Source organism: Hemiscyllium ocellatum, chromosome 2 (assembly GCF_020745735.1).
Source record: "Hemiscyllium ocellatum isolate sHemOce1 chromosome 2, sHemOce1.pat.X.cur, whole genome shotgun sequence".
Classification (NCBI taxonomy): domain Eukaryota; kingdom Metazoa; phylum Chordata; class Chondrichthyes; order Orectolobiformes; family Hemiscylliidae; genus Hemiscyllium; species Hemiscyllium ocellatum.
Genome location: NC_083402.1, coordinates 134921462 through 134939844, shown reverse-complemented (window position 1 = coordinate 134939844; position 18383 = coordinate 134921462). Strand labels below are relative to the sequence as shown.

The 18383-nt window shown below is 41.6% G+C and overlaps 1 protein-coding gene across 1 annotated transcript in view; it reads right to left on the bottom strand.

Moving 5' to 3' along the window:
- The window catches only part of LOC132825291 (tetratricopeptide repeat protein 39B), a 111085-nt gene that overhangs the window by 46725 nt on the left and 45977 nt on the right, over positions 1 to 18383 (bottom strand). Inside the window, exons 3-4 of the mRNA XM_060840398.1 lie at positions 4124 to 4228; positions 1218 to 1349 (exon numbers count right to left, since the gene is read on the bottom strand). Coding sequence (XP_060696381.1) covers positions 1218 to 1349; positions 4124 to 4228 — 237 coding nt within the window. The remainder of the gene's footprint in view (positions 1 to 1217; positions 1350 to 4123; positions 4229 to 18383) is intronic.

Sequence of the window (18383 nt, the reverse complement as noted above, 5' to 3'; positions counted from 1 at the left end):
TTCATCGACATTTAGAGTCATAGAGTTATATAACATGGAAACAGGCCCTTCAGCCCAATTCATCCATGCTGACGACATTTCCTAAACTGAACTAGTCCCATTTTTCTGCACTTGGCCCTCTAAACTTTTCCAATCCATGTACTCGTCCAGATGTCTTTTAAATGTTGTAATTAAACCAGTCTCTGCCACTTCCCTGGCAGTTTGTTCCATACATGCACCATCCTGTGTGTGAAAAGGTTGTCCCTCAGGTCCCTTGTAAATCTTTCCTCTCTCTACTTTAAACCTATGCCCTCTAGTTCTGCACTCCCCTATCATAGGAAAAAGACCTTTGGATTCACCTATCCATTCCCCTCATGATTTTATAAACCTGTACAAGGTCGGCCCTCAGCCTCCTACACTCTAGGGAAAAAAAGTCCCTGCCTATCCAGCCTCTCCTTATAACACAAACCATCCAGTCTCGGTCGCATCCTTGTAAATCTTTTTTGCACCCTTTCCAATTTAATAACATTCATCTTACAGCAGGTTGTATAAAAGGTTGGGCCTCCAACACACTTATGACATAAATGCAATTGACTTATTATAGCCAGAAACATGGGGTGTTCTAATTTCCCATACAGAATATACGATTTCATTACCTTAAGCAAAATCACAAAATATTGCAATGTATTGATAATGACTAGTCAGAAAGCAGCCTGTTTGGCTTAATATATTCAGGAAATAGGCATCAATTTGTTAGAAATTTTTAATTTACTTAATCCATACACAAGTAAAATTTAAGACCAACAGGTCAGTCTTTCACAATCAACTGATGCATTATCACTTTAAATCAAAGTTCAAAATCAGCAAAACAGCATGTATCATTTTAACTTTCCAAACAAAACACCAAAGATGTCCAAAAATGAATCTTACAATCAATCAGTCAGAATGTTAAGCATTTCCATTGTAACCAATATTAGTTTTAAAGGAGATTTTCCATGCAGCAGAATGGATGGATAACTAGCCCTTCCATCTCACATGTGTTCCCCCTGCTATGATATAAATATGAAAGCAATAAAAATACCATCAGAAAAAAAAACAAAACATTTTTAAAAAACATTCCCAACAAACTGTAGCACTGCAAAAATAAACTGTGAAGAACTTCTACATTATTAACACTTGCTTAGCAGAATAAGTCACAAAGTGCTTGGTGCAAGACATCAGATCACTGCAAAACTCACCTCTGGCAAGTTTGTAAGGCGTCCTTCATTGTTCCAATGGCTGCAAGGATATCTTGTTGCTCAAAGGTCATGGCTGCCTGCATTGCATGCATAGTGCTGTAACCCAGGGCATGGTACATGCTGTCTTTTGACCTGTTTTAGAAACACCTAGTTACACAGCGTGAGGGACAAAAGTCCAAACATTGCTCCATCGGAAAAAAATTGAGTTTGAACTGAGTAAATTTGCCCCATCACAGTTGAAGTAGACAGTTCACTTCAATGTATTTCACAAACCTTTGCTTAATTTCTCCATTAATTTTCAAAATGTAGATGGTTTCACCTAGACCGATCAGTTCTATGCCAGACTGCATGGCAATCTTACTCCATTTAAAATCAAGAAGTCAACAAGGAAAATGACAGAATTCCATATCCACAACTGAAATGGAAGAAGCATCCTATTTATATAATCATGGATTCCCTACAATATGGAAGCAGTCCATTTAGCTAACTTCTTCTACACATCCGCCGAGGAGCATCCCACCCAGACAGATACCCACTGTCCTGTTCCAGTAGCCCTGCATTTCCCATGGCTAATCCACCTAGCCTGCACAGCCCTGGATACTGTGGGCAATTTAGCATCGCCAATCCACCTAACCTGCACATTTTTGGACAGTGGGAGGAAACCCATGCAGACACATTGAAGATGTGCAAACTCCACATAGACAGTCCCCCCAAGGGTGGAATCGAACCGGAGTCCCTGGCACTGTGAAGCAGCAGTACTAATCGCTGAGCCACTGTGCCATCCGTCAGTGAACAAATCTACCAGTTCATAAGATCGCAAACATATATAAACAAATACAGCTTATCATCACCAACCAATAGGTTTTTCAAAGGTGACACACGAGAATTTATTTCCAATATTTGAGCTGGATAATTGGAAAGACAACTTGAAATTTATATTCTTAACATTAAAACAGAGCAAAGCATACCTCAATCTAAGGTACAAACAAGTACCTAAACTCGTCATGTGGGTGAATCAGATTGGTAATGTTGCAGTTTATGGCTTTAACAACATTTACCCTGACACTACAGAACAAATCATTTGCTTGTTGCGCTCTGATTTTAAAATTACCAATGTTGTGTCTGTTAATATTATGGCAGAGTAGGGTGCTATGGTTCCATTGGAAGATAATTCACAATACAACAAAATGTATGACAGGCCCAGAGATCTCTTTGGATAATAATAGAAAATTGCAGCAATTGCCACAGAAATCGCAAAACCTCAATCAAGGGTGAGTGTCTGTCACCCCAGGGCACTAGTGGATGGGGCTAAATATTTTACTCCATTGACTCAGACATCAAAATCGCATGAAAGAGGGTGTACCAGAGAAGGGGGCAGTGCACACTGTGCCAAAGATGAGCTAAAATGGGTTGGCACCCTCATACATTTATGCCATACAGGCAAGGGTAGGTGACTAATATGAGGCCAGAGGAGGCATCAGGCTACAAGTCAGGGGTGTTTCAGCAAGCCTGGAAAAGGAGGAAGGGGACACTAATGATGACAACTATCAGGTTTTACCCTGAGGCAAGGGCAATCCCTCAATATCACTTGACTAATCAGTGAGCTTTACAATATTCCCTTATAAAGATGTCTAAATACTAGTTGTACATTATGTTGCACAGCAGAAGAGCCTATTACTAGAAGGTAATGAAGCACAACCCCAAGCTAGACCCTCTGGCTATTCTCAGAAGTCTGACATGGAGGGGGAAGGGCAGTATTGGCACAGCAGCTAGGATGTAGCCATAGCTGACTCAGTGTAGGTGGTATTCATTGCTCCATTGCTTCAGTGCGCCTTACCACCACACAAGGACCCTCCACTCCACAGCCCATGGGTCTGGATTCACAACACCTTTCCCTAATCCCACCAAGATTTGGAATCTGAATAGCCTAATTCTGCAGCCTACTCTGTTGAGTGCATATGAATCATGATTAATTTTATACAAACAGTAGGCATTAACTGACCATTCACTTCAGCCTCCTAAACATAGATAGAGAAAAATAAAGTGGCTGTTTGGGCTTGAAGGTATACGCTTATGATATGCAACTCTGTAAATAAATACAAAGTAATGAACAAGTTCTGTTGTGGAATATTCCCTACGGTCAGAAAGTCAAGCCTCTCAACCAGGCGTCCTGCAAGGGCCAAAAGGTGAATGGTAAACAGGTTTGCACGAAGGGAAGGTAAAGTCGCCACAGTTTTACCAGTCTATAGGGATGCTCTCTCATTACAAAAACGACTCGTGGTGGTTTAATCCGTGGTTCAACAAGCCTCAGACAAGGGGAGACGTTGAGAAGGAGAGACTTTTATGGCGATGTCAGCCAATGTGGAAATTGAACCCTTGATGTTGGCATGACTCTGCATCATAAAATAACTGTCCAGCCAACTGAACTAACCTTGGATCATTCCAAGGGGAAATCAGTAACAATCAACCTGCCATGCATGAATGCATGAAGCAAGGGGGGACAAGTAGGACAAGTGCCTTCTTGGATTTCTCCACAGCAATCTAGCAACAGCAATATAACAAATGTGACCACTCAGTTTTCAAGCTCAGGAGGATAAAGCAACCCTTTTACAAGTGAAGTCAAGAGGAAATATCTGGGAGACTGAAACAATATTTTTAAAGATAACTTATCAACGCACTTGAAATTAACATGAATGTGGTTATTTCCTTTTGCCAACATTTACAAGAACATGACCTACACTTTCAAAGTTAACTTTATTTTCTTCTAATATTCATAAGACAATGCTATTACTACAGGCAACGGATTGGGCAGGGAAATAGTTTAAATTCCTTGTAAATCTATTATGGGAAATGCAGAATGACACACGGAAAAACAAGTCATTTAGTTCAATTTCAAGACTTCTTACCACGGCCGCAGCAAATCCAAAGCTTCAGAGAATTTGTTATTTAAGAATAAACTCAGTGCAATATTGCATTCTTCCAGGGCACTCTTCAAGTCCATCTGGGATGCCCTAATACAATAGAAAATAAACAATAAGCTTTGTTATGGGTGTTTATTCTGCATATTACTGGAATTAATGAAAGGTTATCTGAAGACATGACCAAATACCAGAGAGTTTACTAAATCTAGGAGAAAGTGAAGACTGCAGATGCTGGAGATCAGAGCTGAAAAATGTGTTGCTGGAAAAGCGCAGCAGGTCAGGCAGCATCCAAGGAGCCGTGACAGCTAACAGTAAGACCTTCTCAACAGGTTCGCTCTAACGTTAATGGGAAGATTAAGGGTATACAGGAAAGCAAGAAATCATGCCTGCATCCTGGATAGGTCCTAATCAAAATCAGAAACACAAAAACATATCCATTCTTAATCATATTGCACCAAGTAATCTCACTGCATGTATACCATGGAGGGGCTCTGCACATTGTTAACAGTGCGTGGTTAAGAAGCAAATTCAGGACAGAGGATTCCAAATCTACATTATTTATTTCTTAACAATTTTCTTTCATTTTCTCTACTCAAAGGTATCACCCCTTTCTGTTATATAATTCCAAGGGCCTCCTTTGTTTGATTAGATTCCCTACGGTGTGGAAACTGGCCCTTCTGCCCAACCAGTCCACACCAACCCTCCGAAGAGTAACCCACCCATACCCATTTCACTCTGACTAATGCACCAAACACGATGGGCAATTTAGCATGGTCAATCGACCTAACCTGCACATCTTTGGACTGTGGGAGCAAAGAGCTGAAAATGTGTTACTGGAAAAGCGCAGCAGGTCAGGCAGCATCCAAGGAGCAGGAAAATCAACGTTTCGGGCATGAGCCCTTCTTCAGGAATGAGGAAAGTATGTCCAGCAGGCTAAGATAAAAGGTAGGGAGGGGGGACTTAGGGGAGGGGCGTTGGAAATGCGATAGGTAGAAGGAGGTCACGGTGAGGGTGGGGGTGGAGAGGTCAGGAAGAAGATTGCAGGTTAGGAAGGCAGTGCTGAGTTCGAGGAATTTGACTGAGACAAGGTGCCGGGAGTGGAGGTCGGGTTGGTGGGGAGTGTGGACCTGATGAGGGAGTCACGGAGGGAGTGGTCTTTTCGGAACGCTGATAGGGGAGGGGAGGGAAATATATCTCTGGTGGCGGGGTCCGTTTGGAGCTGGCGGAAATGACGACGGATGATACGATGTATACGGATTTTGGTGGGGTGGTAGGTGAGGACCAGTGGGGTTCTGTCCTGGTGGTGATTGGAGGGGCGGGGCTCAAGGCCGGAGAAGCGGGAAGTGGAGGAAATGTGGTGGAAGGCATCGTCGATCACGTCTGGGGGGAAATTGTGGTCTTTGAAGAAGGAGACCATCTGGGTTGTACGGTATTGGAACTGGTCCTCCTGGGAGCAGATGCAGAGGAGATGAAGGAATTGGGAATATGGGATTCCCGGCACCTTCCCCTGCAACCGCAAGAAATGCAAAACTTGCACCCTCACCTCCCCCCTTACTTCCCTCCAAGGCCCCAAGGGATCCTTCCATATCCGCCACAAATTCACCTGCACCTCTACACACATCATTTACTGCATCCGCTGCACCCGATGTGGCCTCCTCTATATTGGGGAGACAGGCCGCCTACTTGCAGGACATTTCAGAGAACACCTCTGGGATACACAGACCAAGCAACCCAATCACCCCGTGGCTCAACACTTCAACTCCCCCTCCCACTCCACCAAGGACATGCAGGTCCTTGGATTCCTCCATCGCCAGATCATAGCAACACGACAGCTGGAGGAAGAGCACCTCATCTTCCACCTAGAAACCTTCCAACCACAAGGGATGAACTCAGATTTCTCCAGTTTCCTCATTTCCCCTCCCCCCACCTTGTCTCAGTCGATTCCCTTGAACTCAGCACCGCCTTCTTAACCTGCAATCTTCTTCCTGACCTCTCCGCCCCCACCCCCACTCCGGCCTCTCACCCTCACCTTGACCTCCTTACACCTATTGTGTTTCCAACGTCCCTCCCCCAAGTCCCTCCTCCCTACCTTTTATCTTAGCCTGCTGGACACACTTTCCTCATTCCTGAAGAAGGGCTCATGCCCGAAACGTTGATTCTCCTGCTCCTTGGATTCTGCCACCTGCCTGCTGCGCTTTTCCAGCAACACATTTTCAGCTCTGATCTCCAGTATCTGCAGTCCTCACTTTATCCTGTGGGAGGAAACCAAAGCACCTGGAGGAAACCCACGCAGATATGGGGAGAATGTGCAAACTCCGCACAGACAGTTGCCTGAGGCTGGAATTGAACCCGGGTCCCTGGTGCTGTGAAGCAGCAGTGCTAACCACTAAGCCACCGTGCCACTGTCTGACCTGGTCCAAATTATCAATATTCATGCGTGAATCTCAACCGTGAACATAAGCAGGTTATCAAATCATAGGACTATCACTGAAGTGGGCAATGCTTTTCAGTTAAATTCCCATGGATGTGTAATTTCAGCAGGGATTGCTGGGCACATCCATTCAACACTAACAACTCTTGTTTTTTTCTACCCCTCACTAACTCAAATACTAGGTCCAATGACTAGAGATTAGGTAATCCAATAGAGGTACAAGCCCAGAATCTTGCTGATTTCTATGTCAGGCGACTGACTGAATAACTCTGCTGAGCCAACACGGGAACTGATCCACTTTATTGCTAACGGTTAATGGTAAATCAGTTCCTTTTGATTCATGCAGCAAGGTGTACCTACCTTCATTTTACAACAGAAAACATGGTAACATTCTCCAAAAAGATACAAATGTACATCAAACCAAAAGCAGAGAACTAGGAGTGATCAAAACCTTTAATCAAGGATTTGGGTTTTAAAAGGATGCGTGGGAGAGGAAAACATAAGAAAGGCATTGACAATGAAAAAATGAAGAAGAAAACAAAATTACTAGAGTAGACAATATACGTTTACATTATACTTCAATTATAAGATTCCAAGTTAAAATAAAGTCTTGATCTTGGACAATTAAGAAAAAAGTATGACGAAGTAGAAACCAAAATACTAACCCATGTGTACAGATACAAAATGTAAGTGTGGTCTTTAATAAATAGTTTGCAAAGGTATTTACAAAATTGGTTGGGATAAACAGAATAAAAATGAAAACTTTGTGGCTTTAGCAATATTGAAAATAGGTAAATCAGCAGGGCCAGAAGAAATATATCCAAAGGAAACAAGGGAGATTACTTCAAATTGACAGACAGTGGACATTGAGGTCTGTTCCAAACATCTGCTTCATAGGGCTAGACAGCAGTGGCACAAGGCTTATGACCTCACCTGAGTGGTCAAGGTGAGTAAATGTATCTTCATGTGACATCGCCAATCCACTACAAAACCCCTCACACTGTTTACTGCAGTACGGCCCTAGCACTCAGTACTCAGGCCTATAATCCATTTAAACAACCTCCATTTCACATATTTAACAATACTGTCAGCTTACAGCCACTCCTCACTGCCTCCACATACCTCCAGCTATTCAGCCCATCACTCAAACAGTGTTTCATAATCATGGACATTCTTTGCTCTGACTTGTGACACGCCAGCAGGGAAAGCAGCAAAACAGACTCAAAACAGGTGACAAGGACTTTGCTTATCTGGAACTCCATGGAGAAAATTATTCTTCACATTATGGGGCCAACTAATACATAACTCATAGCATCCTGCATTGCTGAGAGTATTGAACAAGGCAATTCATTCCTTGCCTTAGATTCCTATTTCTCACCCAATGCACCCTCCTCGCGCATGATGCTTAAGTTGCAGGTGGTATCACCACAGATCTTGTGTTCTCCAGGCCAGTCTTTGTTGCATTTGACAGCATGCTGAGGACAGGATATACAACAGACAGAAAACCCATTCAATATAGAAAGTAATTAAACTTCAAACGTTGAGGGGGGACCTGATTTGAGACCGACAAAATCATGAGAGATGTAGACAGGGTGGATAGCAAGAAGCTTTTTGCCAGAGTGGAGGACTCAATTAATCGGGGTCATGAGTTCAAAGTGAGCGGGGAAAAGTTTTGGGGAGATATGCGTCGAACATTCTTCATGCTGAGGGTGGTGGGTGCCGACAGAGGTGGTAGGGGTGGGATCGATAGCGTCATTTAAGATGTATCTAGACAGACACATGAATGGGCAGGAGCAAAGGGATACAGATCCTTAGAAAATAGATAGCAGATTTAGATTGAGGATCTGGATCGGTGCAGGCTTGGACGGCTGGAGGGCCTGTTCCGGTGCTGTAATATTCTTTGTTCTTTGTTCAAGGTAGCTGGGGAACTGTCATAAATAACAAGATTAATGATTTAGAATTTCAACTGTTCTGGCAGAGACTTCATCAATGCTCAATACTGCTTTATAAATATGCTACCAATACACATTATTGAAAGGGAGACGGTATGTAATATTACCTGACTAGTAATTGAGACACTCAGGCTAATGCTTTGGGTAAATAGGTTCAATCAAATGTTGGTATTTGAATTAGTTTGAATTTGATCGGAATGGTAGTAATAACTCTGAAATGGACAGTTAGCTAGCTTACTATAACAATATCTGTGTCCATGACAATATCAATTTTTACAGAAGTCCAGCTGGTTCATTAATGTCCTTTAGGGAAAGAAATGTGCCATCATTTTGGACTATGGGTTTCCTCCCACAGTCCAAAAATGTGCAGGTTAGGTGAATTGGCCATGCTAAATTGCCCGTAGTGTTAGGTGCAGGGATAAATGTAGGGGAATGGGTCTGGGTGGGTCATGCTTCGGTGGGTCGGTGTGGACTTGTTCGGCCGAAGGGCCTGTTTCCACACTATAAGTAATCTAATCTAATCTAATCTGATCAATCTAATCAATACATGGTTTGGACTACATGTAACTTCAGGCTCAGAAATGTAATTGACTCTTAGCTGCTATCTATAATGGCATGGCAAGCAAGGCCGTTCAAGGGGCAAGAGGGATTGGCAAAATATGCTAACTTTACCAGTGATGCTAGCATCCCATGGAAGAAAAAATGAATGGAAATAGTCTTAAATGCATCAATAAGTCAATCCAACCATGGCTGTGATACTACAACAGGACAATATTGGGCACAATGAAAACATTTGTAGCTTTCTTACTTTTGACATGTTGAATCTATGTCTTCAACGTTCACAAAATTAAAGCATAAACCACAAACCATAAACAGAATACATTTCCTATCATAGATGATTTTATCATAGATAACATGCAGTGTTTAGGAGCAAAGTGGGATCGCAAATAATCGGGCTATAAGCTGCACACAAATGCTGATGCAACTGTTAAAGCTAGGGCACAAGACTGCAGGAATTCTATAAGAACTTTTATTCACTTTTTAAATAACCAGGAAATTGGACAAGTCATAAGATATTCCATTTAATTACCACAGATGGATGGCAGTTAATATGATTGCAAAAAAGTGAATGAAAATGCAGAAAACAACTGCCAAGACCTCAGTGTGCAAGACAACTCCCCTATTATGTACAAACAAGGAAGACAAAACACATCCGCAACACAGAAGATGTGTTAAATTATAGAAGAATGCTCTGAACAGTTAGAATTTGAGTCTGAAATTAATTCAGTTTGTTTGTGGTCTTGAAGTCACATTTAACCCAGAGATAATCTTGCAAAGCGTCTTAATTGTGAGATCAGTAAGATTGCCAATTTCCACTTCTGACATTCTTCCTGTCTATCAGTTTTCATCTGCTTCTGATAACCTCACTCATACTTTCATTACCGTTATAAACTATTCCAATGTACTCGTTGCTGGTCTCCCACATTGTATCCTTTGAAAATTTGAGACATCCAAAGCTCTACTACCCATGTTTTAAATTCACACCAAGAATTATTCACCAATCATTCTGTTGTTTGCTGGCCTATTTGGTTCATGGTAAGAAATGTGCTAACTTTAAGATTTTCATCATTATTTTCAAATGCTTCTATACTCCTCGAATTTTGCCCTCTTGTACATTCCAAATTGTAACTGCTTTATTATTAGTGGCTGTGCCTTCAGTTGTCCAGTCCCCAAGCTCTAGAACACCAGCCCTGCACCTCTCTATCTCTTTCCCTTCCTTTAAAGACCAGAACAGAAGAAGTAGGCTGAAGAGTAGACCATTTGGTCCCTTGATCACACTCGGTCTGTCAATAAAACCATGACTGATCGAACTGTGGATCTAACTCCACCTCCCGATTAAACATCACAACCCTCAATTCCCTTATTGATGAAAAATCTGTCTAACTCAATCTTGAATATATGCAAATGACCCAAACTCCACAGCTTCCTGCGAAATAAAATTCCATTGACTGACGTCCCTCTGCGAGAAGAGATTCTCCAATAGCTCAGACTCAAAGATGAGACTCATTATTTTTAACCATGCTCCCAGTTCTAGATGTATCAATGAGGGGAAACACTCTCTTAAAATATATGCTGGCAAGTCCAATCAGAACCTTAACATTTTAATCAGTTTATCCTTCATTCATCTGAACTCTAATGAGTAGTGGCTCAAGCTGCACAACTCTTGCTGTCAAGAGAAATCCTTCATACCAGCCTAATGAAACTTCTCTGAACCGTTTCCAATGCATGTAAATCCTTCCTTAAGTAAAGTGAACAAGTCTGACTGGAGTATTCTAAGTGTGGCATCACCAATGCACTGAACATTTGTCACAAGAATTCTTTATGCTTGTATTCCAGTCTCTTTACATTGAACGGAAACATTCAATTTGACTTCCAAAATACTTGTTATTGCTATCTACTAAACTTTTGCATTAAAGGCACAAGGACACTCAGCATTCTGCAGCCTCTCTCCATTTAAAAAAAAATGTTCTGCTCTTTCATTCTTCTTGAACTCAACCCCACATTTTCGCACAGTAAGCACTATCTGCCAAATTTTTGCCCATTCACTTATCCCCTTATAGACTCTTTGTACTTTCCTCATAACATTTTTGTTACATATCTTTGTATCATCAGCAAATCTGGCTTTAATAGTTATTTTTCTCATTCACATCATTAATATAGATCATAAATAGGGGAGGCCCCAGCATTGATCCTGGAGACATGCCACTAGTTACAGCTTGTCAACTTGACTCTGTTTCTTGCTAACTTAGCTATCCTCTATTCAGGCTAATATACCACCCAAACACCATGAGCTCATACCGTGCGTAATAACCTTGAATTTGACATTTTATCAAACAACTTTGAGAAATACTGTACCTTCTCATTCCACTTTGTCCATGGGCATGACAAGGTTAAGCGTGAAAAGATGTTTATTCTGATCAGAGAGTCTCAAACTTGTTGTCACACTCTCAAAACAAATAGGAACAGGCCATTTAGGAGCTAAGTAAGAAACCAACTGCTCACACACTGAGTTGTGAACCTTTGGAAATCACTATCCAGTGGGTTGTAGATATTAATTAAACAAAGTTCAAGTTAGAGATGTCTTGCCTTTGGATGGTGATATGATAGGGGTGTGTGGATAAATGGAGGGTTCGGGGAATAGAAGGAACATGGGAGGGGTAAGGAATAAGAAACTGGGAAGGGATAAGAAAGGGGAAGCACTGGGTGGGGGCGGATGTGGACAGGAAGAATGGGGTGGGAAGGTTGAGTTGGGATGCACGTTGGACAAAGAGGGCAAGGATAAGTGGGGATAACTGGATGGGAGGGAGGGAAAGGATGAGGCTAAAGGGAGAATGGCAAAAGGGGGCGACAATAAGACAGGAACAGGAAACAGTGCCATCAAGTAACATACTGACATTCAAAATAAGAATGTCTTGCACAATCTTGTTTTTCACTCGGCGATGTTTTAATGGTTTTCTTCATAGTTCAAAAAGAGATAATATTGTAAACTGCCTTAGTCCATGATGTAATGGGGAATGTAATCTGCATCCTGTAACTTGGCAGCTCTCTCTTTTTATCAAAGGCAGTAGCTTTATAATTCAACTACATCATCACTTTAATCTCCAGTGTCAAATTTTCTTATGCAGAGAGAGAAAAGAGGCTCTCCAAAATCTCTTGTCTAATCAGACATTGTAGTGAAGAGCCATATTAACTTCCATCAGCTGAACCAGGGGTGGTCTGATTTGGAAATAGTCAGATATCCTCAGTATTCTGAGGTACCTCAAAAAAACTCTCAATGACTATGGAACAATAGATCTGAATTCTCTGAATTTTGTTCTGTCTTTCGCCACCTTGGCTAAGAGCCATTATAGAAACATTTTCAGTGTACCTTCATCCTTTTGCCAGAATTAAAACACAATTTGCATACACATGAGCATGTTAGTTAGATGTTGGATCTGATTTTGTAAACAAACATCCTCTTGCTCGTAGTCAGAGATTGTTCTGTGTTTAAGCAAATAATTGGGCAGGTGAGCAATGCTGGAAAGTCATGCAGGTATAAAAGCTGTGCTTCCAAATGTCATTCACTCACTTGGGACTGAATCTCAGATGCCATGGCTCCTCATCACCACTGGGCCCTAAACCTGACAGCCATATCCCCACTGCAAGAGACTTTGTGTTCATGTTGATCCTTCACGCGTGCTTGTAGGCCTTGACTCTTCCTCATGCTCCCACGGTGCCAGAAAACACTCTGCAGTATCTATACAATTCCTGCTGACTCCCCTTGTCACTTGAGTCAACGGCACCAAAATCTTTGGGCATATATTCCCCTTATGTGCCATTCACCCTTTTGTTTTTGAGGTGGCCGTGACCATGGAGCTCATTAACAGTGTATCTGCCTCTATAGTAATTGTGGGTTTGCTCCCATGAAAATCATAACAAGCTCTCAATGCGCACTTTAACCTTCTTAATTAGCCTTAGCAATAAATTATGGGCTGGGCCTAAATCCTGCACACCCTCTGACCCCCGATCAGCAACCAAAACCCTGGCATGCCAGCCGGACTGATATGTTCAACCCTAGCCCACTTCTGTTCCTCAAAGGAATTCTGAAAATTCTGGCCTTGGATAAGTTATTTATAATGAACAAAGTAATTAAACATGGCAAATACATATTGTTTAATACATGAAAGCATAAACCAAACTGCTGCTTTCTGGAGGAATATGTTATGCACTACAACTGCTCCAAATCAAATCAATAAGTCTTTTCCAACTTAATCACAGACACAAACCCACAATTACTATTAAGCATGTTAAGTGATCATCCTAGTCACATATTCTTTTGTACAGACTGTTTTGTTAAAGCTTACGCACAATAACGACAACAAATAATTCATTGCTGAGTCCTCCAATGCATTAACAATGTAGCCATGCTTAAAAATCGATTCATTGGCACTGCAACAATCATTGTAGCAGCATCTGTTCTATACCATGTATATTCAGTCACAATTAAATAATATACAATTTAAATAGAATTATTATCTGAGCTCCTCATAGTCACTTGGACCTGAAGCTCCTCCCACTACCAATAAAAATGCGCAGTACAGCTTGTGTCATACACTGGGGATCAAAAGAAACTGCAAGAAAAATTACAAACCACACGCTATAAGCAAGAAATGCAACATACATCACAAGCAAGCTTGCTTTTTCTTTTAAGAGAAAGAGCAACACACGCTACACATTACTTACATTGCTCATCTGTAATTTTTCCTTCATGAGGGACTGTTAAACTGTCCTGTAGTTCACGGATGTTCCGGCATAAGCAGCAGGCAAGGGTTTTACAGGCACTGCAGTTTATGAGGATTGGGCAGGGCTGTCTCACTGTACAGCTGCACACACGTTATTGGGCAAACGGCATGCAGTCATATCCAAAACCTACTTTCAGCAAATCTGCGCAGTTATCTTTACTGTCACAAAAGCCTTTGCTCAGAGGCAGCAGAAGAGATAGTCTATCACAAAAGACAGCATCTGCCATCAATAGAAAACAGTCAAGGGCATTTTTTTTTAAGAAGAATGCTCTTTCAGTCTTCCAGACATTCAGCTGGAAGAGCTGTGTTTAAGCAACGGTTTTATAACTCGTAAAAAGCCACTCGGTTTCCAAATATTTTCCAGTTTAAGATTGCTTCAATGCACAAACTACTCAGTTTTGAAACCTACTGAATAAACTAACTTTCAGATTTCCAAAAGCCATCTCATATTTACAATCACAGCAAATTTTAAACAGCAACCCCATATCACCACCACTTAAATTGAATCAATTCTACTTTCATTATCTTTGCTATTTTTTGACAATTTCTGTTATTAAATTTCCAATAACTAAATAAAGTTTTGTGACTGCTTTCTCTGTCTGATTTGTAATTAATCCAGCAATTTCTACTGAACTCCATTAGTCCACATCATTTCTTTGCTATTTGTATTTTGTTTAAAAGAGAAGCTTACCTTTGGCAAAATTAAAATACAAAATGAGGCTTTACTGTATATGCAGGAATATTGCTTTATTGGAAATTCCACCTTTCAGGTGATATGTTTAAGCAGAGGCTACTCTCCCTGTTTACTTGGTTTCAAATAGAGTCATAGAGATGTACAGCACGGAAACAGACCCTTCGGTCCACCCGTCCATGACAACCAGATATCCCAACCCAATCTAGTCCCACCTGTCAGCACCCAGCCCATTTCCCTCCAAACCCTTCCTATTCATATACCCATCCTCATGTACCAGCCTCCACCACATCCTCTGGCAGCTCATTCCATACATGCAACACCCTCTGCGTGAAAAAGTTGTCCCTTAGGTCTCCTTTATATCTTTCCCTTCTCACCCTAAACCTATGCTCTCCAGTTCTGGACTCCCCGACCCCAGGGAAATTACTTTGTCTTATTTATCCTATCCATGCCCCTCATAATTTTGTAAACCTCTATAAGGTCACCCCTCAGCCTCCGATGCTCCAGGGAAAACAGCCCCGGCCTGTTCAGCCACTTCCTACAGCTCAGATCCTCCAACCCTGGCAACATCCTTGTAAATCTTTTCTGAACCCTTTCAAGTTTCACAACATCTTTCCGATAGGAAGTAGACCAGAATTGCATGCAATATTCCAACAGTGGACTAACCAATGTCCTGTACAGACGCAACATGACCTCCCAACTCCTGTACTCAATATCTGACCAATAAAGGAAAGCATACCAAACGCCTTCTGCACTGTCCTTTCTACCTGCGACACCACTTTCAACGAGCTATGAACCTGCCCTCCAAGGTCTCTTTGGTCAGCAACACTCCCTAGGACCTTACCATTAAGTGATAAGTCCTGCTAAGATATGCTTTCCAATGTCACTTCTTTTCCCCACACTATTACAAGTTACTAAACTTTATAAATACTTAATTGGCTGTTCAGCACCTTGGATACGAAGCACGTGTCAGAACGTAAGATGTCCTGAAGTCATGAAGAGTACTAAGCAAACACAAATTTTTTTTTGCTCCCTCCATCACTACAGAAAAGAGTAGCTTCAGGGCTGTCAGGGCTAACGTACAACAAATCACCACCAATAAATAAACTGGTTGTCGATCTCATCTCTGTAACCCTTGCCACTACTGAACAGGGATTGGAAATCATTTTGAATTCTGGACACTGGTACATGAACGGTCTCTGCAAATGCTTATATCACCACTATATGGTCCCAAACGTCAACTTGCTTTCTGGTGTTGCATAATGGAACATCACTGGAGTTCAGCTTATCAATTTGCTATCACCATCCTAGCTTCTGGTAGGGATCCACAGGGCCAGCTTGGTCTAGTGCAGTAGAGGAAAACACTTGGGAGTGTAACGAGAAGAGGCTGTAATTTATAATGTGATTGCAAATAGATATAAGTTACACTGTTTTGCGGATTAGATTAGATTACTTACAGAGTGGAAACAGGCCCTTCGGCCCAACAAGTCCACACCGACCCACCGAAGCGCAACCCACCCATACCCCTATTTACCCCTTACCTAACACTACGGGCAATTTAGCATGGCCAATTCACCTGACCTGCACATCTTTGGACTGTGGGAGGAAACCGGAGCACCCGGAGGAAATCCATGCAGACACGGGGAGAACGTGCAAACTCCACACAGTCAGTCGCCTGAGTCGGGAATTGAACCCGGGTCTCAGACGCTGTGAGGCAGCAGTGCTAACCACTGTGCCACTGTGCCGCCCACACCAGTATCTGGTATGACAGATATTGTTATTAAAACTATGAGGCTTATTTCTCCACCAGGTCTTGTACTTTTGTAGTCCAAAACTGTCTGTCCATCAATGAGCCAATTGACATTATCATGTTCGAAATGCAAGCCTCACCAATAACCCTTTCAATCCCTTACATCCTGATATGAAGTTTTTCCACCCATTATCATTATTTATACATTTATGTCTATAATTACATTCACACTTTCCTATCTCCCTCCCCAAGTCTCTGACTTCAGTATTTCAGATAGTCTGATCATTTTACTATGCGGCCAGGACATGTTTTATTCAGACTTGATAGGTTGGCTGGCTTCTGTGTTGGAGATATTGATTTTGTATCTATTCTTGATACAGAAGTTTGTTAGTCCCTACAAACTGGAAAACCTTTAATCGCTTGGATTTCCTTCATGGAAGATCTCTTTCCTATTCAAAGAGGAATTTTTTCCTTAATCTCTTTAATCTCATGAACTTCCTTCAAAGAAAACTGATGGCCTTTGACAGAGACAGTTATCCTTTTGTCAGGATCCTGACTGTCAAAACCAGACAATTTCTTCTTGACCATGTCCTGAACCTGTGGACATGCTCCATCTCAGTGATAGCTTCCTTGGTGCTGTATGCATATCTGTAACATAGATTTATAATAGACTGAAGCTCCTTGTTTCAATTTGATCATTCATCCTCAATGTTATTGGTGAAGGGAACCTATTCACTGCCTCTACCATGCTACTTGAGAACTGCTTCTTGCTTGACATGATCTGTTACTGAGCTGAAAATGTGTTGCTGGAAAAGCGCAGCAGCTCATGCCCGAAACGTCGATTCTCCTGCACCTTGGATGCTGCCTGACCTGCTGCGCTTTTCCAGCAACACATTTTCAGCTCTGATCTCCAGCATCTGCAGTCCTCACTTTCTCTGGATGATCTGTTACTGATACTGACAAGACAGAAACAAAATATTAAGCATGAACTTGTGCCTTCTCGACATCTGAAACCAAACTGGAGTCTGACTTCACTGTGTGCTTATGAAGCTGTAACGCAATCTGAGTGACTGGTGATAAAAATTCAATGATGAGCTCAAGTACAGTATAGTGGTCATCAGTGTTAACAGGACTGGAAAACATTTCTACCACCACTGTCAAGTCATACGTCTCAATTCTGCTTTCAGTATGAAATAACACCTTTACACCAACATAGCTGATTGTAATCGATTCTGCTTTGTTCGGCTTCTGCCAGAGTCTAGGGAGCCCAATGAAATCTTCCACTTGTTGTTCCCTAACCAAACTTTCTTTGACCTTTCTTAGCCTGATTGGCTGATCCTTAACATATGTTTCTTTATCTGAACTGATTTAACTTCTTGCACCACTTGAAGCCAGCCCAGGCCATCATGCAAGCCAACCTTCTATCCATTGACTCAATGTTACTTCTTGCTGCCTTGGAAAGGCAACCAACATCATCAAAAACCCTTCCCAACCCTTGGTTACAATCTCTTCCAACCTCTTCTGCTGGCAGAAAATACAAAAGCTGAAATACATGTACCACCAGGTTCAGGAACGGCTTCTTCCCCACTGTTATTAGACTCCTGAATGGATCTCTCAAATTTTAAGTTGAAGGTTGCTCTCACTCTTTCCGCACTTTCTCTGCAGCCGTAACATTGTATTCACTTCAAGAGCTTGTGGTTTTAAATGAAGCTGTTGGACTATAACCTGATGTCATGTGACTTCAGACTTTGTCCACCCAGTCCAACACTGGCATTTCTACATCATTATATTCTTTGCTCTGTTCTATTACCCTGATGGACTTTGAATGATATGAATTGCTTGTACTACATGCAAAATGAAACTTTCCACTGTACCTAGGTATATATAATAATAAATCAACTTAAAAGTGTTTCGTTCACAATATCTAGTCATGCTTTATGCAGAAGAATTCTTGATTGCAAAGTAATAGGTTTTCTACTATCTGACAGTCCTTAGTTATAAATCTGATTGTATTTCATGTTTAGTCGTATGTCTCCTAAATGATGTAGTTATACTGCTGTAAGCTACAAACAGTGTTTC